Raw genomic sequence first — 27936 nt, 5'->3', positions numbered from 1 at the left:
GGCTTTATATATGCATTAAAAAAGTACTTCAAAATTTTCAAATATTACTATGGTTAAGCAGTGAGCTTATATATTTCAATATTTGATAATATTTTAGTTACTCGATTTACTTAAAGTTGGTTGAGGTACTCTAAAAACCTTAAACTACTCAAAAATGTTCACAATACTTAAAGATTTTTAAATAACCTAAACTACTTAAAATTGGTCGAGCATCTCAAAGATGTTCGAGCGACTTGAATAAATTTGATATATTTAAAGTTGGCCGAGTTAATCAAAAAAGTTGAAGCTACTCTAAGATCTTCGAGCTACTCGAATAGGTTCGATATATATAAATATAATCGAGCTATTTAAAGAAGTTTAAGCTACTCCAAGATGTTCGAGCTATCTAAAGATGATCAAGTAATTACATTATTATTTATTACACGATTAATTTTTCTTAATTTTAAATTTATTATTCAGCGGTTTGATTATTGATTTTTGTTTTTGATTATTTTTTTTTTACCTTCATTTTCTTTTTTTTTCACTTTTTTCTTTTTTATTCAATATTTACTTAACTTTTTCCTTTTTTCTTTAATTACTTCTTTTTTTCTACACTTTGTTCTTTTTTCTTCACTTTGTTCTTTCTTCTTCACTTTGTTCTTTCTTCTTCACTTTGTTCTTTTTTCTTCACTTTGTTCTTTTTTCTTCACTTTGTTTTTTTCTTCAGTTTGTTGTTTTTTCACTTTGTTCTTTTTTCTTCATTTGTCCTTTCTTCTTCACTTTGTTCTTTCTTCTTCACTTTGTTCTTTCTTCTTCACTTTGTTCTTTCTTCTTCACTTTGTTCTTTCTTCTTCACTTTATTTTTTTCTTCAGTTTGTTCTTTCTTCTTCACTTCGTTGTTTTCTTCAGTTTGTTGTTTTTCTTCAGTTTGTTGTTTTTTCTTCACTTTGTTCTTTCTTCTTCACTTTGTTCTTTCTTCTTCACTTTGTTTTTTCTTCTTCACTTTATTTTTTTCTTCAGTTTGTTGTGTTTTCTTCACTTTGTTCTTTTTTTTCACTTTGTACTTTCTTCTTCACTTCGTTTTTTTCTTCAATTTGTTCTTTCTTCTTCACTTTGTTTTTTCTTCTTCACTTCGTTTTTTTCTTCACTTTGTTCTTTCTTCTTCACTTCGTTTTTTTCTTCAATTTGTTCTTTTTTCTTCACTTTGTTCTTCCTTCTTCACTTTGTTCTTTCTTCTTCACTTCGTTTTTTTCTTCAGTTTGTTCTTTCTTCTTCACTTTGTTGTTTTTTCTTCACTTTGTTCTTTTTTTTTCACTTTTTTCTTTCTTCGGTTTGTTCTTTTTTCTTTCTTCAGTTTGTTCTTTTTTCTTCAGTTTCTTCAATTTTTTACTTCTTTTCTTTTTTCCTTTTTCCATTTTTTTTCCTTTTTATTTTTTTTTCACTTTTCTTGTTGTTTTTTTTTTCTTTTCATTTTGCTTTTTTTCTTTTATTTTTGCTCTTCTTGTTCTTTTTCCCTTTTCTTTTTTTTCCAGCAAATTTTTTTCAAGTGTTAAAATTATACGTGAATGTGTGTGAAAGCGATGAGGATTAAAAATGTGGATTTATTAAATCTAGTTTCCTCAATGTTACAGTGTAAACAATTGTATAAATCAGCTGTTAAATGAAGTTATTTTCGAAAAAATTATTATCTATTAAAATTTTTGGGACACTTTTTTTCTTTCTAAATATATTTTCTAAATACCACATATGTCGCCAAATAATGATAATAATATAAATATTTAATCTTTTTGTGGCAATTTAACTTTATAACTAAGATTTCAATCATTTTAATTTATTATGTATATATGTATTCCTTTTTTTCTATTTTTTCAAATGACTGTTTACTGTATAGTTGGACTATATCATTTGTAGAACGTATAAATCAATTGTGTTTATGTTTTAAACATGCAATATGTATAAATATTCGTTATATGTTATACATATATATATCAATTAAAATTTCGTATCTATGTGTTCATTAGCCTTTGATAAATAATACAAACGATCGTTTATTTTCTTTATTTGGCTTAAGTGTGACATTAATTTAACAGAAACAATTCGTATACGTCTGTATATATGAACAGACGACATAGTCTAGAAGCAACAGCGGGTGATATCTTTTAATGTTAATTTCTACATGTGACAATTTTGCTGTAGCCGACAAAGTTTCAATTTACAGTTTCGAAATTGCTCATTACTCACTGAGTTGCCTCAATGCAATGCAGAAGTACTCACAATTATTTGTAGTTCATGCACGCTAAGTTCGGCATATTAGTGTTATTTACAAATTACATACACAATTGATTATAGAGAAAATAATCATCGTCAAGTAAAAACAAAAAATTAAAAGTATAATTTATATAGCATTTAAAAGTACTATAAAATAAAAGTATAATTTTTCCCCTTTTAGGTATTATATGTAAAAAATAACATTTATTATTTGAAAACATTATAAATAACATTATAATAAATATTATAATAAATATTATAATAAATATTATAATAAATATTATAATAAATATTATAATAAATTTTATGATAAATATTATAATAAATAATATATATTAATATTGAACATTACAAATATTTGATATAAGTCATTTTTGATCATTTCCATATTTTTTTATATATATATTTTATTTTTTTTTTAGTTTATTTATTATTTCATTATTTACGAATTACTTATATTATTATCACCTTAGCATCTTCAGTATAGGCTAAAATGCTCTTTGAAGGGATATGTCAAAGTTTTAAGCTTTTAGTTCCTGATGGGACACAAACCTATCATAAGACTGATATACTTACGGGACATCTCAATGAGATTGCTAGATTGCTTGTTTAATAAGACGGGGCATACATGCATACAGATGTCTGCGAATTGTTGAATCTTCTCAACTTGTATTAAATTGCATATTACAATATGATTATAATAGAACTTCTGTTTGCATAATGTCAGTTCTATTATGTACAGGTCCTTCAGGTCCTGTTTTCTTGAGAAAATGATGTCTTTTAAAGGCTAGCATCTATAATTTTATGATATTATTGTTTTCATGAATTACTAATTGTTTAGTTTAAAACCAAAACTCATTGGTAGGTTTCTGTTTAACCAGAATACTCGTAAGATTTAGTAAAGAATACAGTTGATAAGGGTTTGCAGCCATTAAAGTAATACTGATGTCTGTCATTTTTGGAAGTGTGATATAGATCCATATTTTTTTTTAGCAATGCGAAGACTTACTTAGCTTTTGTTAACCTGTTTTGTATGTTACAATAACCAATGACGTCATTTGGCATGTACCTAGCTAGGTAGCACAAATAAGAGAAACGTGGTATTAAGTTCCACTCTTGTTCTTAAACAATCCTCTTCCTTTTCATACTTTCTTCACCTAACCATATCTTAATCCACATATACGTATTTGTATTTCTTTTCATGTTAACTGCTTTATAGTGTTCCGTGGGTTACAACAACAATAACAGCATTAAATTCTTTTTTCACTTTGTTTATCCGATGGTCTTTGTTTCTGTCTCAGATTTTTTTTTAAAGCTCCTATATCTCAATGTAGTTGTAGGACTGCGTAATCTTATTTACTAATTGTGCTGTGTAAGCTAAGTGTGTGTTAAGATAGAAAAATGTTAATTAAAAATTTTTTTTTTGTAGAAATAAATTTAAATTACTAAGATAAGTGAAGTACTTTTATTGTAGATATGAATTAATCAAATTTCGAATACAACTCTGTGAAAAATTAGTTTAACGATATTTATATTTGTGATGTTTTTATATTTGTAAAGTTTTTTGTAAACACATTAATTTTTTAATGTGTTCACACTTCTTATTATGAAAAGTACATTAGCTCATTGAAAGTTTGTATACTTTTAAAAACAAATACAATGTCAAAATGTACTGTACATTAGCAGTCGCGTTGACAGCACCAATAGCGGCTGCTATTATTGTAATTAGCATAGGCCGGCTGTATATATGTTATTTGAATTGCAATTTCTTACATTAAATTTCTTCATACGAAAGCTTAGCGTACTTGTCTCTTTTTTTGCAGTAAAAATAAGACTCACGATCGAAGTAGACGATAAAGCAGAAGTTCCATGTCTCATGCGTTCAGTGCGTTTTGAAATCACTGAAGAACGGGTCGTCGGTCGGGTATTTCTTTGGTCTCGATTTGGTGTGTCGATGCACTTTAAACATTTTCAAGAAACAGTTTTTAATATATAATATTATATCGATAAAAAATAATATATACTAAGCAAATAATATATGTTAAAGAATTTTTGGAGTGTCATTGAAGACACAAATTTGCTGTGAAAAGTCATTCGAGGTGCAGAATAGTACAAAAAGTGTGCCAAGCGTATAAGTGAAATAGAGCACCGAAGAAACTAAAATTAAATTCTCTGCAAAAATAAAATTTTTATTCGATTTTATTTAATTATTATTCTTTTTGTCGTGATATTTATATTTTGTTCTTATTTTTGTGATTTTACATAATTTATTTAATTTATACATATATAAATATATCCAACGTTATACCACACTACACAGAAATGTATTAGTAAGTTTAATTATATGTATATTCTATGTACTGAATTGATTAAAATATATCGTATGTCTTGTTTTTAAACTATTTGGGTGTATAATTGGCAATGACTTACCATATCTTTGACTATATATTTTTCACAACTTCCTAAAACCTTTAACCCAAGTAATTTAAGTAATTAAATTAAGTTTATTTAATAAAAGAATTATTTTTTTATTTTAATTTTCAAGTTATCTGAAAAATTAAAAAATTGTTTTTATCTATTTTGTTGAAATATTATTATATATGGTTTGCTATCAAAATAGCATAAGTGTGGAAGATGATTTCTTTTTCCCCATAGATCCCCATAGTACCAGATTTACACCTCTGTTCGAGTGTCACAAGTGGGGCGGTAACTTACTACCACCATGTACACTCCTAAACAGTGTCGGCATAGAGGCGGAATTTTAGTTCTACCTTAGAAATATTCTAATCCCCTTACCCGCAGGTAAAAATCGGTACGTACCGTAAGAGTTTAAACGAACTTAAGTCAAATGGCATAACCAACTACACTTCTGTATTTGATAGAAACGAAATAAACAAAAACGTCGGCAGGTGTGGTTGATTGTACATTTCGCTTTAGCTTAAGTTCGCTTAAGTTCGCTTAAGTTCTGACGGTACGTACCAACTAACTACACCCTTCGTCATTTCGTTATCACTCACATTTTGAAAATTGTGATAGATTAGACTGGTAACCTTATAAATACTTTTACGAAAGGACCAAGGCATCATCCCTTTGCTATAGAAGGGATGTAGTAGTTATACAAGCGTAGTATCAGCAAGTAGCTTTAGTCCGTTAGTTTCTCCTCTGCGGTTTCTAAATAATAAAGTTATTGAATGTTGAAACTACGATTTGAGAACCATTAAAGTCTATATCCAGATACAATTTTTTCATGTTAATTAGTATCGCTCATTATTTCAGTTATAAAGGGGGTCACTAAAGGAGTAGTACAATATGGGTTACCATAAATCGATAAGTCTATTTATACATTTCTAGGTCTATGAGAGAAATGTGTTCTTCTATAAATTGTATTTTTGTGCCACGAAGTCAATTTAATTATCTTTAAACCAAAAAAAAAAAATCTCTCTTAACTTTAAACATTTTAATTAACGTAATTATATAAATTAACTAAAATTATGAAAATGTTGTAGTGCATAAGTACATACATAAAAATTGTAATTGTTTTAATGGAAATTGTTCCACTCAGTTTATTATTGTTTATAAATGTTGTATTAATAATAATTTTTATGCAATAATGAGGTTTAGTGGGTTTTAAAAAATCCGTTTCAGTGACTGCATGCATTTACCCTGAAGTGTCTAGGTATGTACTTTGCAATAAAGCATGACGAAGCTCGATTAGCTACTAAACAAACATCATCGGATTGGGAAATTTGATTTGGAATATGAATAAGACGCACACCTACGTTTCTACTGCAACTGAATTACATTTTAATTACTTCGATGAAAACTTAATTACGTACCTGAGGCTCACATACTCGGAATTAGCTTTGAATTGTAATAATTAAGTTTAGATTATGTGAAAAATTTTTCAATGAAATATGTGACAATGATGGGTAAATCATTGTTTTAATAAATAATATACATATCTTTTCGAAAATAATCTATATAATAATATATTATTATATTGTTTGCTAATGATATGTTTGATGTTACACGAAAAATTATAATTGCTAGCATTTTTCGTTTTAGATATTTAGTTCATTGAACTCAGTATACAAGTTCATTATCATCAATTAGAACAAATTTACTGCATTATTAAATCATCATTAATTTATTCATTGTAATTATTTGATATGGTAAGCATCGCTAGATGTCGTGTCTACTTTTTGTTTGTGCAATTAATGTAAAATTTTGCAACTTTCAAAGCTTCTTATTAAGTATGGTATCATATCCAGAATCAAGATTATTAGCTTACTGGCAAGTGATCTTAAGCAAATTTTGCAAAAAAAAAAAATTATAAAAGTTAAATAAATTTATATAGCTGTGATTTACGCGTTCGTTATGAAAATAGTGCAGCAAGTGGTTAAATAACATAAAGTAAGGTTTCATTGGCTTTCTATATTAATGCGGTTTAAATTTAGCATGCAACTATATATGGACAATTATATATAGATTTTACCAAAGACCACAGATGATCTATATTTAGAAGTATCTCAAACAGCACCCAAATCCCAGAATACCAAATTATATATTTGGATTTAAAAATTTCTGGTAATTACGGGGATAAGGGTTTGCAGTTTCGTCTGCGCTGAACAATAAAGTTAGGTTTCTAAAAGCAGGTGTCGCGGTGGTTCTAGTTAAAACCCAAATATATGTGGGTAGAGTGATTGTATATATTTACTTTCATTCCATGTGTAGTTGCATTTTAGAACACATAACTTCGTTTGGTACTATCTATATCTTTCTAATAGGCTGTTTATCGACTTAAGTTTGCGGGGCGAATTCCATGTTGTTAAGCCTTCAAAACAGATAACCACATAAAATAACCTGGTACTTTTACTACCTATCTATCTTTCTATTAGACATGTTTACATTGAAAATCAAAACCCCAATCGATTCTTATGTTCATAAGTGGTTCGCATAAGTTAAAACGGATGATTTTTTTTTTGAGAAAGCTTGCCTGTCTCTTTATAAGAAATTACTTCTCACACTTGAGCAGTGTAGGAAATAACTTGGAACTTTGTTTTGTCCGAACTCTTGAAGTTAAATAAAAACACCAATGAAAAGTGAATTAATTAAAAGTTTGTATTTTCATGAAATTTTTTTTGAACAGTGTTTCATCGTGCTTTCTTATGATTAAGATTATAGTACAGTGCTTCAACACGGTACCTGTGCTAACGGGTCACTGCGTAATACGACGACACGCTATGAGACTGTGTCTACCCTACAAGATAATTGTCGACGCAGAGGCTCTGCGGATGATGAGGAAGAGACCGTACTCCATCTCACGTGTCAGTGCGCTTCTTTAACTAGAAGATCAAAAATCTTCGGAGCTCCTTTACTCAACGACCTGACTGAGCTGTCATCTTGTAATATTAGGGACCTGGTCAAATTTATAGAACGGTGAGGTTGGTTTTCCTTTATCTTATGGAGAAGTCGTTACGTACCAATGCTATTTCTTTGGTACTACAATGAACCATTATTTGAGCTCAAGCGGGCTTTTTGTAAAGAATGCCACCATTTTAACCCACCTATTTATCTACAGTGTTTCAATGCAGTAAAAGGCGTTACTCGTCTTAAATGTGAGCTTTAAATAAACAATCCATCTAGCGTTTTTCGTTCTCTTAAACTTAAATGGAATAGTAAATTAATAAATCTTTTTTTTTTTTTTTTTGAAACGATGTGTAAAGCAGCCGAAGGCGCAGTCAGTGTGAGACTTCGACCCACTAAAATTACACCGTTGTCCGACGATTTTGTCCTCTTGGGATTATCGATTTGGTATTTCGTCAAGAGGTTGTCTTGAGCGCGAAGCTTCAACGTCTGTTTTTTGTCGTAATTTCGTGAATTGATTACATTTTTCAGTCTGTATATTTTGCTACTTTTTGTATTAGTTGTAAACTGCTTATATGTATAGTGTTTTGTCATATCTTTCATATACCTATTCTATTCCTTTAAAGAGTGGCATAGGTTTTTGAAATGGCCAAAGTTTTTGTCTGAAAATTTGTTTTGTTACCGGCGACCTGTAATAGCAGTTCACATAAACTCTAATAAATCCACAATTCAAGCTTCTTTTCCATTCACTTAAATTAAAAGGAAATGTGATGAGTTAATGTAGACCGACCCTGAAGGTATTAATTTAAAAGTTATCAAAAGAGGAAAAACTCCTATTCTTTATATACGACGAGTATTTCAATTCACACAACTCAGAGATAATCTTTCATTGAGTCCTTTGATATATTCTTGTTGTTAGGAGTCTATTAAAAATAGAAGTCCTTAAGCCAAAAAAAAAAAATTAAATCGTACTAAATAATTTTCTTTGGCTAACGTTGCGTATGAGTGATTCACTATGAAAATGAGTTCAATGCACGACGGTTCTATGAATTTTTGCCGCAAATTAATTATTAAACTTTGCATTCATGCATTGCACTTGTAAATACTTGGACTTGCAAGCAATTTCTGAAAATTTCGTTGTCGATTTTGTTGGGGTTACGTGTTTTGGCGTTGAAATTGTCGCCTTTGATGAGTGGTTTCGGAAAATCATTTTCATTTTCTAATATAAATTTTACAAAATGAAATAGAATGAAAATTCGTTGTGTAAATTCGCTTTGACAGATACTTTTGATCGTCAAGAGCGACAAGAGTGACGGCGTGGCGTATAGTCTTTGCACTTAATTGACCTAAATAGTAAGTTTTTGGCAAATGTGAAAAAAAATATTTATTCTTTTTTTTTTTGTTACTGAAAAATTTCATCATCGTACGCAAAAAGAATAAATTAAAAGTTTAAAATGACAAAAGAGGAGAATGATTCATTCCAAAAATTTTTTATATAATAGTTTCTTTCTTTGCGTGATTTGTTTTAGAAAGTTATTATAACTTCTTCGGAGAATATCTTCTTTTTTTTTTGTTTTTTTTTTTATTGCCAAAAATGCCATTTTCAAGTCTTAACTTTCAATGACTTCCACACAGTAGCTATTAATTAGAGATTCATTAGATTTAAACTTGAAATTTCCACCAACTTCATTTTGAGTTCACACATTATTCATTCATATAACGTAAGTAAGTAAGTAAGTAAGTAAGTAAGTAAGTAAGTAAGTAAGTAAGTAAGTAAGTAACTTTAGTGCAGATACGTAAAATTCCTGCAATTGCATACTTCATGTCGGCACGTGAATTATTATTATTCTTTTGTGAGTACATTTTTCAATTAAGCCGCGTAGTCCATTGTTATATGTTATTGTTCGACTACGGCCCATTTCACAAAGTACAACTCTGTTGTGAACTGCAACTAAACTCAAATCAATTGATATACCTTCGGCAGTACTATTGATACCGTATGAAAATATTTCATACCGATAGGCATCTATAGTTAGTGCGAAAAGTGTACGTACAAAGAAGACATCTTTTAAAGACGCCTATTTACACGTGATGTTGCTACGGACATGGCCTCTTATACTTCAGTAGTATTTATATTTTCCATATTCTCGAAACTGTTTATTGTATGATAATTTTTATTAAATTAAACAAAATTCAGTCTTACAGTGAATTTAGATTTTAAAATTGAAAACCCAGTCTAATAAATACGTAAAATTTGGTGGAAATTTTCTTTGATGAAATTTATTCGAAAAAAAATATAAATTCAATGTAAATCGCAAATAAAAATAAATTTTTTTACGTCAATTCTTTGAGATTCCAAATCAGAAGAGATTTTAAACGTCATTAAAACGAATCATAGTTCCTTCTCATAAATCAGTTTTTAAAATATGTCGCGGGCCGCTTAAACATTAGCCGCGGGCCGTGCTTTGGGCAGCCCTGGTCTACATAATATGGTCCCTAGATAATAATACAAAAAAGGAAAAAATATTCTAACTTAAAAATAGGCAATCTCAAAAATTAATTTTCAATTCGTTAAACTTGTGTTTCCAAATAAAGCTGTAGTTTATAAGCTCGTTCCAATTTAATTTAACCAAAGAAAGTGCTTTAGTTAGTCACTTAAAAAATAAAAAGTAACAAAAAACTGGAACTTGAACATTAAAAGTTTGTGCAACCTTAGTTACTTGTGAAAAAACACGATTAATCATCGCTTCTAATTTGATAGGCACGAGTTTTAACCCTGTCACTTGCAGTCGAAACAAATTATATATAATTAAAAAAAATTCGAATGTTTCCTAAGACCACTGATGATGAGTATTTTGTAATATTCGAAACAGCGTTGTTTGAACAGCTAAATTTCAATAAATTAACTAAATTTTTGTGTTTGTTCTTTCTTTCTTTACTATTCGAAACCCTCTAAATTTGAAAAAAAATAGCTTCTTTGTCATTATAAAAAAGCGTACCTTTTTCGGCAAAACTAATTAAACTTGGTAAATTAAGTTATTTAGAAACCGTTCACACTACCCTAAATGAAACAAATCATATGTTTTTTGTTTATATATAAAAAGCTACAATTTTTTGCCGTTTGTTATTAATATCATATGTTGAAAGAATGACAAATGTTCCTATTTCGTTGTCGTAGATGTCTTTCTTGATGTTTTCATTAATCACAGATTTACATTTAAAATTTACTTTATTTATATGTAAATTCATTTAAGGGACCCTGTGTTTCTCAAATACCCAAAAGAATCGTTGCTCATGTCATTATATTCCGTAGTAAAAAATACAGTCATTATATCTTCATCTATTTTAATGCTTCAAATTAAGTTTTATATAGTAGAGAAATCTTCATTTAATGTTAACAAACAATAAATTAAGATTTTTCTAAATGAAGTTGTCTGTCTGAACAGAGCATTAGTTCGTATTTGTCTTATTTAAATTGTATTTTTAGTAACTGACAACATCCTTTATTTCTCCATGCAGTTCATCACAATGTCCACACTCTTTCTACTCTCAGTATAAAAGCAAATGTCCATTTAATATACGAGTACATCGTCGAAATGTACTTTAAAAAATGAGGCGAAAATTGACCCGGTCAATAACATTATTATTTTCGCAATACAATGGCAAAGTGCCCGGCATTGTGTTTTATGCATTTGTTTGTTTATGTGTTTGTGTGCGTGTATTGAGTGCGTTTCTCCCAGGGCTTATGTGTTTGTGTGGCTGTGTGTGTCTATATATCTATGTTGCCTTACTACTATCAATATAAATGCGCGCGCCCATTAATGCAATTCAGCATTTCCGGTTAAATTTATATTGGTTTTTTTTTCTTCTTCGTTTTCCTTTTTGCTTGTTTGTTTGTATATTTTTCTATTTTATTTTAATTTTTTTTTCTTTTACTCGTGTTTTTTTTTTCTTTCATATTTTGCCCTTTTATGTACACAACAGTTTATAGTTGCCCTTACCCATTTTTATTGTGGTTATGGTAGGTCATGCTTGTTTTTGATGTGTGTGCAGTGTTATTGTATGTAAAATCTCACTACCAAACACACACACGCACACACACACACACACATATTAACATTCGCATTCACACTACCACCCACACTTGAACACTTGAAAGCTGTGTATGCTCTGCTATGCTAAATGTTAGCTTTTTGCTATATTTTTGGTGTTGCTATTCTATGTTGTTGTTATTGTTAAAGGAGTTGTTGTTCTTGTCGCTGTTATTGTTGTTGTTTCATTGTTGTAGCTTTTGTTATTTATAATCCCACTACTACTTACGTTACGAATACGTTTACTTGCCATTTTCTTGTTATATCCTTCATTTAATGGTCTTAACGACTTTGCTTTGTTGTTGGCTTCTTCTTTGATGTGTACGTTATGTTGTTCTTGTCGTTTTTGTTGCTATTAATGTTGTTGTTCCTATTGTTGACTGTTGCTTGCATAAATTCTAACTTCACTTTACATTTTGCATTCTGCTGATCAGTGTTGCTGCTCGTTAACGTTGCTGTCATCGTCATCGTCGTCGACGCCGCCGTCGTCGTCGTCGTTGTAGTCGAAATGTCTCGTATCTTGTAGAAACTTCACATAAAGCAAATTTTTTTACTACTCTTTCCTCTTCACTACGACTAATTTTTTTTGCTACTTTTTTTTACTATTTTTTTTACTACTTTTTTTACTACACTTTTTTACTACTTTTTTCTGCTTTTTTTACAACAATACTTCAATCGTGTTTGTTTTGTTTTTTTTGGTCATCTAATTTTTATTCCATTTTGTGCCAAACTTCAAAAATTCTTCTCCACACTACTATGCTGCTCCTTTATGCTTCGTCGACATACTACACTCCAAATGCAACGCAGCACAACCTTACGTACTACTAGCCAGAATGCAACCCAGCTTCAACATACCAAAAACCCTTTATGATGCGAAACGTATTTGCAATACTTGCGCGGTCGTTCATCTTGTGTGTCAGGTTATTACTGTTGTTATTGTAGCTGTTATTGTTGCTGTTGCTGTTGTTTCTACTATTGTTGTTGTGGTTAATTTTGTTTTTGTTGTTGTTATTTTTTTGGTAACCGTACTGTTTTACTAGCATGCATATGCTGTTCTGTTATGCTATGCTATGCTATGCTCTGCTGCTATGTTATTGCTATTATAAATGGTGTTGTTGTTGTTATTGCTACTGTTGTTGTTGTTGTTGTTGTGGTTGTTGCAACTGTTGGTGGTGTTGTTAATGTTGTTGGTAGTATTATTATAGTTGCTGCAGTTGCCTACCAGTGTCGATACATGCTGCATGCCATGGCATCACAGAGTCAGTTTAGTTTCATTTGATAGTTTCGAGGAACGTGTTGTGTATGTCGAGCAGTAAAAATAATTCGAATTTCGGTTAGTTTGAAACGTTGGTGCGTGCTTAGTTCTTTCTACAGGTTTCCTAAATAATCGTAATAGCGATAGTGATTTATTTTTTTAATATTTTCACATTTCTCTCTCGTACGTGAGATATGACGATATCTCTGTTGTTTATTAACATATAAATATCTTTTAGGGAGAATTGCAAATTATCAATGACAAAAACGTTTTATACTAACAGTAGTGTAAATATGTTATCTGAAATAAAATAATTAGCACAAATTATTTAAAAATTATATATAAAAAATTTTTTACTCAATATATTCGTATAACTCGTCGTGCCTGTGAAAATCTGTATGCATTTATTTACTTTTAATAGTTACTCGCATTTAATAAATATATACATATAGTTTATATTGATACATATAATGAGCTCAGATGATTGCACATTTTTACCGCGGTGAGTCCTTAAATTGCTTTTTTTACACATTTGCATATAAAAAATTTTAATAAAATCGAATGTCATTAAATTAATATTAAAGAGGAAGTGTTCATTCATTTATGGTTATATGTAGTCAATTCTGTCGGATTTATGGGATGAAGTACTGGTTAAGGATTTTAAAATACTTTTACTTAAAGATATGATAATGTCATGTTAGTATATGAAATGCAATATTATACAAATAAAGAGATATCGAGTAGATTATAAATTGCCAATATATTTTGTTCCAAAGTCAAAATGACGATGTTTAACATAAATTATATAAAAAATAATATAAAGAATTTAAATTATATATATAAACATCTTTATAATTTATATATATATTAGTTTTTTTCTGTGCAGTAGGTGATAAACACAATATGAAACCTAAACCCATTAAAACCACCTCTTATGAATAGATATATGCAAGATAACAATCGCGTTTAGCGGTTGAAACTCCATTAAAGTAATGAAGAAAAGAAAATCAGATCGGCTTAGTTTTTAGCAAACAAAAATCAATAAAGCCAGAATTCGATATTTTTATTTATCGAAACGATTTATGGGGGACATTTTCTTCATGACCCTACTTTAGTAGGTGCGAACTTGCCAGAAGTTCATGCTAGAAGTAAACTCCATACTTGGATTGGCGCGAACTTGCCAGAAGTTTATGCTAGAAGTAAACTCTATACGCGGGATTATAGCGAGCCCGGTAGTAGAGCTGAATGTGTGGCTTGTATTTCATGCTCTTAAGCTATGTGGTTGAAAATGTATCTATTTGAAGAATGTGTCGACATAATTTAAAGGGAATTTAAAGTAATGTTCAAAAAAAAAAAAAATTAATACTAATGGACAATAGAAAAAGCTTAAAGATAATTAGGCGGTTAGGCTACTAAGAAATTTGGAGAAAAATCAATTCAAATATGTAATAGCATAAAATAAAAAATAAATCAAGTTAGGGATTAGTAAAGTCATAGCAAAATTTAAAGAATGATTCTATTTTGAGGTTTGTGAAGATATCAACTATAATATGAACATCCAATATATTAGGTAGTTTAAATTGAAGCGATTACGTTGTACACCAAAGCTCACTTGAGCTCAAATAATAGCCCATTGTGATACCAAAGATTCAATATATTACTAAAACCTAATTAAAAAAAATATGAAAATAACTAAAACGAAAATAGAAGTAGCTTTATGAAATATAAATATAAAACTGTATTAATCAAGAATTTTATATCTTATAAAAAGACTGCTTTAATAGACAACTTTAATATACTACTTCAGTAGACTATTTTAATAGAACTTTCATAGATTATTTTAATAGACTATTTTAATAGACTATTTTAGTAGACTATTTTAATAGACTACTTTAGTAGACTATTTTAATAGACTACTTTAGTAGACTATTTTAATAAACTACTTTAGTAGACTATTTTAATAGACTACTTTAGTAGACTATTTTAATACACTACTTTAGTAGACTATTTTAATAGACTACTTTAGTAGACTAAATTAATAGACTACTTTAGTAGACTAAATTAATAGACTACTTTAGTAGACTATTTTAATACACTACTTTAGTAGACTATTTTAATAGACTACTTTAGTAGACTAAATTAATAGACTACTTTAGTAGACTATTTTAATAGACTATTTTAATAGACTACTTTAGTAGACTAAATTAATAGACTACTTTAGTAGACTAAATTAATAGACTACTTTAGTAGACTATTTTAATAGACTACTTTAGTAGACTAAATTAATAGACTACTTTAGTAGACTAAATTAATAGACTACTTTAGTAGACTAAATTAATAGACTGCTTGGATATATTACTTTGATGAATTATTTTCATAGATTACTTTAATATACTGCTTTAAAAGACTACCAAACTTTATAATTAAATATTATTATTCAATAGGATTGTTTTTTTTTTATTAGACCATTTATTTAACTGATGTTCTCAGGAATCGAATCTTTTTCAATAGTGTAATATGGTAAATTTCCAGTTTTCATTTTCTATTCAAAGTAGCATCTTTAAAACGGAAAGTTCTCATAACCGTTTAAAAATGTTGGTTCCGCTGCTGTCGGCTTGAGAGAACTTACAAACAAATTCATTAAATATAAAACGAATTGTGTGTATATAATTAAAAACTTTGGTCTTCCGCTCTTATTTAGATACTTTCTTATTTATTCAACAATTTAGATAGAACAAACTTTTCCAAGTACTCCAGAAATGAAACATAACTTCCCACATTAAGTGTAAATATGGGAAGCAAAAACCGTTTGTGTAATAAGTTCGTAATTAATTCTATAACTCTATGAATTAGTTTTACTTATGTTATTTAAATGAATACGTAAATAATTTTAATGGAAAAATCAAATTATTCTTTTATCATTCTCTTTCTATTTGAAATTTGCCAAGAAAAAACAAATAACAAAAATAAACATTTTAAATTTCAAGTATTATGCGTAATATAAATCGTATTTTAGTTACTATTTTGTTTTTAATTAGTGAGTGGTTTTTATTAATTAAACTGTAACTTTTTTTAATTTAAATAAATCCATTGGTTCCTACGCATGAATCTATTAGTTCCTAATCACACCAGTTAGAGTTAAACCATTGTGATTATTTTATAGTAGACATTCGCTAAATTCAAAAAATGTGTCAAGTTCTATTCTTTAGATAGAACCACTAAGCGTTTTTTGAAAACCAGGCCTTAGTGGGATTTGAACCTCGAATCCAGGTGCTGCAGTTCTAGTATATACGGATTATGTAAATAGCAACTTAGCAGATTAATTAAATTTTTGAAATGCAATCTTCATTGAGAATTTTCATCCATTCACGCAGAAGATGTTTCTTGACCACATTAATACTAACTTTGGCTAGAAAGAAAATGAAAAGACTGTTTTTAGAAGATCATAACTCGAATAATTATGATATGTATAAATGTTTATAAAATTGTTTATATTGTCTTTATTTCAACATTGTTGACAATCTTTTCCTTTTTCGATTTCGTTTATGTGTATTAAATCAGAATATTTTCATCCACACCCTCACGCGTTAAAGAGTAGTAATATTGATTAACGGTTAACTTGCAAAAGTGAATCGATCTATCGGTAGTTAGACATTTTATTGTCATAAGAATTAAAAATCACTTTAAAAGATATAGGAGTAGTTGCAGGTAGTTGGAGAGAATTCTTATACCATAGAAACGTATACGCTTCTATGATCTGGCACGATTTAAGGGTTAAGGAAAGAAGAATCATCATAATTGCTGCTCTTTTAGTTCTTGTTAGAAGGGTGAGAAGCACGTGATTATCAAAAACAATAGGTGACTTCGGGACTTAAATTTGGCCATTTCTAATAATCTCGATATCAGTAGAGTTTTCTTTTGACATTGCTTTCGTTGAATTTTTTTTTTTTTTTGTCCCTGACCCCATATATATAATGAAATAGATATAACATATTGCTGTGAATTATATGGAAGAGTTAATCGCACTTCAGATCCCAGCAGTGAATTCAAAAATGTATTAAAAAAATGTATTGTCTGTTGGTAAATATCCAACATTCTATATTATGTATTAGTGTATCACATTCCCTTTTGGAAAGGTAACAGATTCGTCGTCAGTAACTGAGAAACTAGTAAAAAAAGAAAATTTAGTCTGAGTTAAGGTTATCAGGAACAGGAATAGCACAGCACTTTGTAATATATGTTATATTCTGCAGTTCTTGAGACTGCAAGAACCAAGGATTGCACTTGTGTCCTGCCAAATGTTACTTGCATTCAACCCATTATCAAGTGGGCTGAGCTCGTCATGTTTGTATACTTTTTTCTTTGTGCTCAAAACTCCAGCTTGTGGAACTTTGTCACTGTCACGGCCTCATAAACATATTATAGTCTGAGTTTGTCTGTTTGTGTGTCCAAATCTTCAATTATACGTTGAGTACAGACAAATGCAGATAATTGGAGGTTTGGACACATGAGCAGACAAATTCAAATTCAGAAGCTGGAGTTTTGAACACAAAGAAATAAGTATACAAACAGACTAATTCAAAATTTGTAACAGTCTGTACGGGGTATGGTCCTAAAAGTTAGAGTTCTGTTAGAGTTCAGATTACTATCGTATAGGTGGTTATAGCTTTCTTACGTATTTTTATATAAAGTAGTTTCGCTACAGGACCACATTAACTGCTAAGAAGACTACAGTTTTAGGAAGTACAATAGCGTGTTATAATCCGATCTAAATGATATAACGGCTGTCCTGAACAAATATCAGTCCAGTTTTTTTTTAAAATTTTTTTTTTTGCAATGGCATAGATATATACAATGGATGGCTTTTGAAGGTTATTTTAGTCTAGCGCAGGTTCCGATTTGTCAGTTTGTAATTCCCCAGTTAAAAGTAATTATTAATTTTCACATATTCATAGATAGTCATTTGCACATAAAACCTCTTAAGATTTTACTGCCTTTGAGTTTACATTTAATAGATATTTGCATATATTTTTAAATGAAAATCCTCTTAATAGTTCAACTCGAATATTCAAGTGTTATGTACTTAAGAGTTTTGTATGCATCTGTGGAGCTCGGATTCGTACAATGGTACACTTTCTGTTTACATTTGCTTATCGAACATTGAACTTAGCTTTGACCCTCTTTAGTTGTCGTTAAAATGTTGTTGTTGTTGTTGTTATAACTACTGCAATTACTGTTCTGCTGGTGATAGTTTGGTCCGCATCTGCAGGTGAAATTTTGCAATTGTGGGTACGCAAATTTTCTATGATTGTGGCAAGTGGTACGCGCCATAAATAAATAAGTTTTAAAGTATTCAATATGCAAATAATGCAAATAATAATAAATATTTTCTTCTTCCACTACTCCTATTGCTACATCTACATCTATATCTACATCTATATCTACATCTACTTCTATGATTACGAATACTATGGTGTCTAAATTTCCCTTTTTACGGCCGTAAAATAGTGCATTTTAAGTGGCAACTTGTGAAATTTTAAGACTTCACACTTGGAAAATAGAATTTTATGCACATTTACTGGTGTTTATTCCACTCATTCATTCATTTATTCCATTCATTTATTTATTTATTGCTAAATAAATGTTAATATCTGTTAAAATCCATTTGCAATGCAGTTCCTTTGCAACATTTTCATTCATATGAATTGCGCTCCATATTCTTTTATAAGTAATAGGCTTGCCGTTGCATTGCCCTACATCGAGCTATTTTCTATAGGGTTTGATGTTTTTTCTTTATATGGTTCCGCACCGTAATAAGTATAAGAATAAGAATGCAAAAATTAGAAAAAAAAAGAAATTGAAATATTTATAATAAGTTTCTACTTAAGTATGAGAAAAATATCTATAAATATGTGTGTTTATGGTGAAGGGAATGGAAATATGAGCCTGCAAATAGCTTATGCTATGAAACTTAGAAAGCAAAAGGTGAACGACATTATTAAAATCATTATAGCACTACAAGATACAGATTTGGACTCCTTAAACTACTCGCTCGGCTGATACAGATTGCGAGCCGATGTCATCTAATTGGGTGCTCTGGTGTTAGACAGTTTTGATCTACGCTATTATACTATAATGATCCAATAGTAATATCATCGTCATTATCATTATTAGCACAACAATTAGTATCCAGACTAATCACTCGGTCCATTCAGATTACGAACCGAAGTCATCTAATTGGGTACTCTTGTGTCAGAGTTCTGATCTACACTACTCTTTCAGCGTATACAAAGTCTGTCTTGCTGTCAGTTACCACTGAATTTGTTATCACTTGCTTGATTAAGATTACGAGGCGATGTCATTTAATTGGTTGCTCTAGTGTCAGAGAATTCTGATCTACACTATTCTTTCAGTGCAGACACAGTCTGCCTAGCTGTCAGTTACCATTATATATGCAGCATAGAACTTACATATTAGACTCATTTTACTGAATCTCTTAAACAAGTCTTTCATTTGATCTCGATTGTAAGCTGATGTAATCCAATTAGGTACCCTTAGTCTCCGAGCGTGCTGTTCCACGCCATTCTTTTATTGTAGACATGGTCCGTCTTGTTTCCACTTACCATAAAATACGCCACATAGGATTTTAGGAGCGGACTCCATTCATTAAATTAGGTGCGCCAGTCACTGAACATAGAACATAGATTTCTTTAGTATCAGAGAGTTCTAATATACGTCATTTTTTCAGCGCATTCATGGGTTGCCTTGCTGCCACTTATCATTAAATTTTCCGGCATATGACTTTCAGAGTAGGCTCTCTTCATTGAAATGAGCTTAATGATTTGACCAATGGATTCCATTATGCTTTATTTTTGTGACTATATGTGGTTAAAGCTAGACCGGTTTTTCTTCGTAGTTGTAGTGTCTGCGGAATCATCCGTCTTCACATGTAGAGCCAACAATTCTTCGTAAAACTTTTTTTTTGAACGCGGCTAACAACTCAAAATGTTTTCTTTTATGCACTTAAGTTTCGGATCTCTAAGAAAGTACTGATAGGATCACTGGTTTAAAAAGCAAGAGCTTAAATATTTTTTAATGTTTTTTTAAATGCAAAATACCTTCTGCTCAAAAGTACTCGGATTTTGTAAATAAAACATACAAATTTAAATTTTATGCTAAATTTATTTTATTTCCTTCAAAATATGCTTATTCTGAAGCGATACACATATGCCAGCGCTTAACCCAATCTTTCATACACTTTTCGTAGGCCCGTAAAGGTATGGCTTTTAGTTCCTTCAGTGAATTCTTTTTTACCGATTCAATCGACTCAAAACGCTTACCACGAAGGAGAAATTTGAGTTTCGGGAACAGTAAAAAGTCGCACGGATCCAGATCTGGCGAATATGGTGCCTGAGCGATGACAGTGGTGCCGTTTGGTCAAAAAATCGCGTACAACAAGAATTTTCCATAGTAAAAATCGATAAATGCACTTGAGGTAGCCTCACATTAACAGCTGATGTAAACAAACTAATTGACAGATGGCGCTCAAATTTGTACCATATGTCAAGAAAGGGTGTACCAACATAAGGTCTATTATTTAAGGAATAGTTAACAAAAAACGAAATCCGGGTACTTTTTGAGCAGAATTTAAATAATTCGGTTATGCAAAATAAAATTTTTTGGTTATGCAAAAAAAGAGCACTTTTTGTAAAGAATCCTGTCTACTTTGGAGTTCACCTAATTTATTAATCTACTGTATATTCCGTTTCTCATTAATGCTTCGTAGATTTTTCTATTTTAATATACATTTTATTCAGATATATTTAAAAATAACAGTGATACAAAAAATGTGAAAGGAATTGAATGTACTATATCAATGACATTATCTTAAACATGCAATCTATTTATATGACGAGTATCTTCCAAAAATAAATTTCACAACTCACCCAACCCAGCGTCATCAAATAATTGTTATCAGAATTGAAAACAAAAGTGTTTTTCGAGTAAAGTCGAGCAAACTCTTCAGAGTCTTAACTGTCATCAGAGTTTTAACCGAAATTTATTTTAAATATATCCAAAGGCGATATTTGTTATCTGCATATAAAAATACAGATATTAAATATTGTGTCATATACACAGATACTTGTCTGTATGTTTGTCTGTCTGGTCATGAAATGAATTGTAATTTTGTGCCACATTTTGCAATATTTCATATTTTTTTGTCTTCTTTGTTTCTTCACATTTATTTTTATCTGTTTTTATTTTTACATTTTAATTTATATTATTTACATATCTTAAGATCTGTCGTTTTATTTTCTTCTTTATATTTTTTTTTTGTAGTTTTTCTCTAAGGCCAAAATATATGTGCATTTGCAATGCAAAGATGCAATGCATTCACCAATGCAGATATACTCGTATTAGTAGAATGCATCCCAAAGACCCAACCCCGGAGTAAATGAGATTTTTGTTACTATATATGTTACTACTGTAAATTAAAAATCATATTTTCAGCTCCCTTTAAAATATATTGGTTTATCATTAAATGCTTTCGGAAGAGTTTATTTTTTTTTTATTGTCATTAATATTATTAAAACAGATATATCTTATATCGTTAATAATACCATTAATAGTTATGAAATTATTACACAGCACTGTTCTATTTCCCACTCTTTACATCTATACATCGCTGGGATGTCCGCTTCATCTCTGGAAATACGTGTTTTATATTGGATCCACTAGTTCATGATATTTAAGAGCCACTCGTCACTCCCGTACGGGTTATAACAAAAATAATCACAATAAACGAGATACTGCAACAAGGAGCAGTCATATATCTCATACTGTTATGCCCGATATTGTTTATTCTGAATAATTAACGATTCTGTTTCGGATCCTGTTCAATCTATATATCCTGCTTATTTTTATATCCTATATAACTGGCTTCCTGCTTTATAACAATAAAGCAATAAATTTGAAATCGTACGTTCCGGGGCTATGTATGTCTACGGGCACCAAGTGCCGCTTATCACTTCCGTTTAGTTTATATTGCAATAAAAGGACTGGCACAAGTAGCAGTTACATATTTCATACTTTTTAGTCTAGATATGTCCTACATTGTTTATTCCGTTGTGGGATTATGTGGGACTTTACCACATAAAAAATCATCGAATACACTAATCGATCATACAATCTTTCTCAGTGTTTTGAAAAACACAAACACTGTGGCTGTTTTATAGTTTATTAATAGTGTAACCAATACATAAAGAGGACTCGACACGATAAATAGCGTATATTTTATTAAAATACGTGATACTTTTTGATCACACCCCATAGGTATATATTTTCTGAGATTTCTCTATATACATTTGGTGATATTATAATTATCACTACACGTTTATTTATTTAGTACTTTTTTGACCCTTTACATATAGAAGCTTTTTGATGTTTTTGATGTAATATAAACTTTGACCCATTCCTTTCAGTTATTAATTTTTATAATTTGCTCTTTTATTTATAGCATCGCAGAAGAAAAGAAAAAACTCGGTAACGATCACTACAAAGCTCAACATTATCAGTCTGCATTAAAATTATATAATGATGCGATCTCACTGTGTCCGGATATGGCCGCCTTCTACGGCAACCGTTCCGCATGTTACATGATGCTGTCAAATTACAACAATGCTTTGCAGGATGCCAGAACAGCTATACGGCTTGATCCAAAGTTCGAGAAGGCTTATGTACGTGTGGTTAAGTGTTGCATCGCTATGGGCGATATTACCGGCGCAGAGCAAGCTGTTAAGAGTGTGATGGAATTCGATCCAACATGTGCATCAATTAAGGTCGAGGTAGAACAATTACAACAATTGCGAAAACTAGAAACTACCATCAAAAGTAACTATGAAGCAAATTCGTATCGTAACGTAGTTTATTATTTAGACAATGCACTAAAGTTTTCTCCTGGTTGCAGCAAGTGAGTGATAGTTTATCCTTATTAATGTAAATAAATAATTAAAGCAAATAATTTTTACCTTTTCATAGATACCGTTTATTAAAGGCTGAGTGTTTAGCATTTTTAGGACGTTGTGAGGAGGCTGTTGATATAGCCGTCACTATGATGAAAATTGACAGTAGCTCTGCGGATGCCATTTATGTGCGTGGCTTATGTCTTTATTACACAGATGCGCTGGAAAAGGGTATATTGCACTTTGAGCGTGCTTTGCAATTAGATCCTGATCACGCTAAAGCTAAAGAAATGCGTTCGAAATGCAAAACATTAAAGGATATGAAAGAAAATGGCAATGTACTCTTCAAGTCCGGTCGTTTTCGTGAGGCACAGGCTGTGTATACAGAAGCGCTCAAAATTGATGAACTTAACAAGGAAATCAACTCAAAATTATATTATAATCGTGCGTTAGTAAATTCTAAAATTGGCAGCTTACGTGATGCTATTGCTGATTGTACTCGTGTTCTGGAGATTAATGGTCACTATTTGAAGGCGTTACTGTTACGTGCACGTTGCTATAACGATTTAGAAAAATACGAGGAATGTGTGGCTGATTATGAGTCAGCTTTGAATATGCAAAAGACTAGTGAAATTAAAAAGTTACTGCGTGACGCAAAGACTGCATTGAAACGTTCAAAAAGGAAGGACTATTATAAAATCTTGGGTATTACTAGATCTTCAACAGATGATGAAATTAAGAAGGCGTACAGAAAGAAAGCTATGGTACATCATCCGGATAGGCATGCCAATAGCAGTCCTGAAGAACGTAAGGCAGAGGAAATTAAATTTAAGGAGGTCGGTGAAGCTTATGCAATATTGTCAGATCAATACAAGAAATCGCGCTATGACAACGGACAAGACGTTGATGAATATGAATCAGGTTAGTGCAATAATAAATAAAAGTTGTTTTTTTTTTGTTATGTTATCTATTTGTTTCAAACATATGTAAACTAAGAGCTCTTAGACAGATTAGAGAGTTAGGTTAGGTTATACCAGTGATTTTAAGGGTTCTAATTAAGCGTATTGGTCCATTATGTTACCGCATAAGAACTTTAGGATTAAAAAAGACCCTAAAACTGAAAAATGCCGTTTAGATTAAGGTCTTGCTGTTGGTCAAGATGTTTGTAAAATAAAGCTTTTAGTATGGTTAATTGGTAACGCGTATGCAATGGGCAGTAACAAAGCAAATGTAAGGCACTTTCGTCCTCTCCACAATTGCGGCAAGAGATAAATACGTAAAGAATTAACATTTAAAAACTGACTAGTAGATTTATTTTAGATTAGAACCCTAACCTTATGAGGTTGTTATATTAAAACTAAAACCGGCCGACAATATTTTGTACAGCAATGTTAAATTTAGTTGCTTAGTCAAGTTTTGTGAAAAAAGTAAATACTTGAAATGAATCGTTTGCTTTTAACTATCCTAAGCAACCCATAAACTAATAGGAATATATTGCAATTGAGTTCTTTAGAATTTGGTATATTAGTAATATTTCCAACGTAAAAAAATATATCGGAAACACACTATATATGTTTTTAATTAGTTTAATGCTTGACTTAGCTTAGCTTAGCTTTACTTAGCTTAACACTAAATCATTAGGTCCGCTTGTCGGACTGTCTGGTTTAAGATGGATAATTTGGGTAATATCGGTTTACATTTTAACTTAGTCATAATCACATAAAACTTTTCATATAAATTTTTTTTCAAATAAAACTTGAGTTCGAGTACTAACGAATTTGCTTGATCCTATTATACAGAGCTAGTCGTAAAATCTAATTGCATTAAATTTATCTTTAAAGAACGAATTTGTTGACATTGCTAGAAAAAAATTACAGGAGGATTGGTTGGCACGTCTAACTTTTAGATTCCTTAGCGGTACTAGTTAGAGATTTGATAAATACTATAATAGGCAGATTAGGGAATGTGTGTGCTTTTTGTAGGCATTGGTTAAATACTTTTACGAGGTCTGTCTGGAATTTTGAAAAAGTCAAAACTAACATTTCTTAATTCTTTGAGGAGTAATACTCTTTTAGTTAAATAAATTAAAAAGTATAACAATAACAAAAACATATTTAAATATGTAATTTCAATTGACAATAAGGTTAATTTTTTTTAATTTTTTTTTCTTTTGCAGAAGTCGATCCAAATCAAATGTTCAAGACTTTCTTCCAGTTCACTAATGGCGGTAGCAATGGTCGAACTGGCACATTTAACTTTGAATTTTAGACTAAATAATATATATACACCCAACGTTGTCAAAATAAAAAAAATGTTAAAAAATTAAAAAAAATAAAAAAGCAGAAAAGAAAACATGGTATATTAGCAGAAAGACTTCAAGACCTCAACTAGAGCAACAAGAACGACTAGAGCCACCACAGTCGAAGCGTGACGCGTTACAACACCAAAAACAATAAAACAATAAAAAAATGAGAAACAATAAATGAATTCATTAATAATTGAAGAAATATAATATGTAGCCTTAAAACAAACACATTCTAAAATAGCAGTAAATAGTATAAACATAGACCTATGCCAAGAAACCTCTTTTCGGCTTAGTATAAATGACGTCATTTAAAAGCCTTTAAAGCCGACATTTTGTAATTTAATTCATATAAGCTATGCACACTAGAAGGGAGATAAATAATTATCTTTCTGTTAAAAAAAAATTCCTTAAGAGCAAACAAATTTGAATAAACTAAATACTCTGTTTAAAAAAAAAAACTGAATTTTTTATTAATTATTTGGCAATATTTGAGGCACAAAATTTAAATATTATAACTGAACTTATTTGCTCATTTATAAATAAAAACAGTATACAATTACTATTGTTTTAAATTTTATTAATTAATTTAGTTTAATTGCAAAAACTCCTTAATTTACTTTGTACATAATACTATGTTCAGACACTCCTTAATTTTTCAAAAATCTTACTTTCATCTTCGTTTCAGCGAAATTAAGTTGTTTTTTTCGATAAAAAACGAAATTAAGGAAAATAACCTTAATTTGGTTTAAACGAAGGGTGAAATTAAGATAAATTAGCATAAGATAAATTTTATGCAAAAGATAAAGTTGAGATAACGAAAAAGGAATACTTTTTTTAAAGAAATGTCAATGACAGTTGACTTTAATGAAACCCGGAAATTATTTTGAAAGTAGTCCAAATTTTTAAATTTGAATATAAAGAAAAAATTGTAAATGTTGTTAATTTAAAATATAGTAAAAAATAATAATTCACATACGTTAAATCCACTAAAGCTAATAAAACTACTGAATGCCATTCTTTATAGATACAATAAGCAACATTTAAAATTTCCCAGATACAAATAGTGTTTGGAGCATATAATTTTTAACATTCGATTTATAAACAAAAAACATATGATTTCCTTAATTTAATGCAATATGAACACTTTCCAAATTAACTTAATTTCTTTTTTGCGAAATTAAGAAAATTTGGCTGTCTGAACATAGTATTAAAATTCAAAATTAATATAAAAAAACTGTTTGGTAAAGTTAAATATTAAAATATGTATATATTATATATTCATATATGTGTGTTTAATATATTATGGTATGGCTTTGTAACTATGATATGATTACAAGGCCGTGACAGTGACAAAACTTCAGAAGCTGAAGCTTTGAGCACAAAGAAATATATGCAGATTGCGTGCTTCCTGTATATATATTTCTAGGCTAATGCTTTGGTTTATAAAACAAAAACAATCGTAGAAGGGGGTCAAGTTTCAATATTTATCAAGAGCTGAAAGGTATCAGAGAAAAGTCTACCCAAATACAATTATTTTCGTTTCTTAAACGAAGAAATCAGGTATACAGAAAACACCTGATACAAACGCTTTATATATATATATATTATATATGTATGTATATATATATATTATGTATGTATATATATATATTATATAAGTGTATATATATATATTATATAAGTGTATATATATATATATTATGTATATATATATATATATTATGTATGTATATATATATATATTATGTATGTATATATATATATTATATAAGTATATATATATATTATATATATATATATGTATTATATGTATATATTTTATGATGTGTATATATAAATATTTTACATATGGATACTACATACTTTATTTACTTTTTAAAAAGAATAGTATTGAAATTTAAAAATTAAAAATAACTATAATTATGCACTTTTGTTTTTAATTTTTGAGTTGTTATATCAAAATTATTTTAAAGCCGGTTTTGTTTTTTTTTTTGTAAGAATATTAACTTTTATTTCTAGCGTTAATTTTTAGTATATTTCTATACGTATTTCGGCAAATTCGCTTCTGCCAAAATCCGTTTTGTAATTAATTTACGTAATTAATTAAGTCAATTATTCTACAGCTGATTTATAATTTCGTCCTAATATAACACAGCAAATGAATTTGTTAATGAACTTTCACAGCAAATTTACAAAAACTACTCCAAGTTCGAACATACAAGTCAAGTACGGCTTCGGGTCTATTTATATTCTTAAGTCAGAGATTAGGGTATTGTCTCCAGTTTTTCTCATACCATTTCTTCAATCTTTATATATGTGACTACATTTTTTTTATAATTTAAATTTATTTTTTTATGTTTTATATTTTTTTCTAATTTAATATATTTTAAATAATCGATTTTTTTGTCAAAAATTTTAATTTTTTTTATTAATGTTGCGTATAATTTGCCTATAATTCAGTATAAAGTTTTATTTTGAATTGTTTATAATTTTATCATAAATTTTATTATAAATTTTTATTTTTAATAAACGAATTTTAATTTTTTGTAAATATATTATTATTTGTTGTAAATAACTTTATTTTTATTAAAATAAATTTTTTTTTATATAAAGAAATAATTTTTTTTTTAATAATTTGTGTTTCTTTAATATTATTTTTTATTAAAATGTCTAAAAAATTGTATTTATCTTAAATAAATTTTTATCCAA

The 27936-nt window shown here is 29.5% G+C and overlaps 1 protein-coding gene across 3 annotated transcripts in view; it reads left to right on the top strand.

The window, feature by feature from the left end:
* LOC119687643 (dnaJ homolog subfamily C member 7) overlaps positions 1 to 25665 on the top strand; it is a 51345-nt gene extending 25680 nt beyond the window's left edge. For 2 of the 3 annotated variants that reach the window (XM_038102044.1, XM_038102043.1), the window contains exons 2-4: positions 22478 to 22930; positions 22999 to 23843; positions 25099 to 25665. In XM_038102044.1, coding sequence (XP_037957972.1) covers positions 22478 to 22930; positions 22999 to 23843; positions 25099 to 25190 — 1390 coding nt within the window. In that variant the 3' untranslated portion in view covers positions 25191 to 25665. Of the gene's footprint in view, positions 1 to 4519; positions 4578 to 22477; positions 22931 to 22998; positions 23844 to 25098 lie in introns of those variants that run through there. The other variant, XM_038102047.1, reaches the window with a different exon arrangement.
* Positions 25666 to 27936: the final 2271 nt, after the last annotated feature.

The sequence above is a fragment of the Teleopsis dalmanni genome, chromosome X (assembly GCF_002237135.1).
Source record: "Teleopsis dalmanni isolate 2A chromosome X, ASM223713v2, whole genome shotgun sequence".
Classification (NCBI taxonomy): domain Eukaryota; kingdom Metazoa; phylum Arthropoda; class Insecta; order Diptera; family Diopsidae; genus Teleopsis; species Teleopsis dalmanni.
The sequence above is the reverse complement of the archived record's forward strand: the minus strand, read 5'-3'. Positions and strand labels throughout refer to the sequence as shown.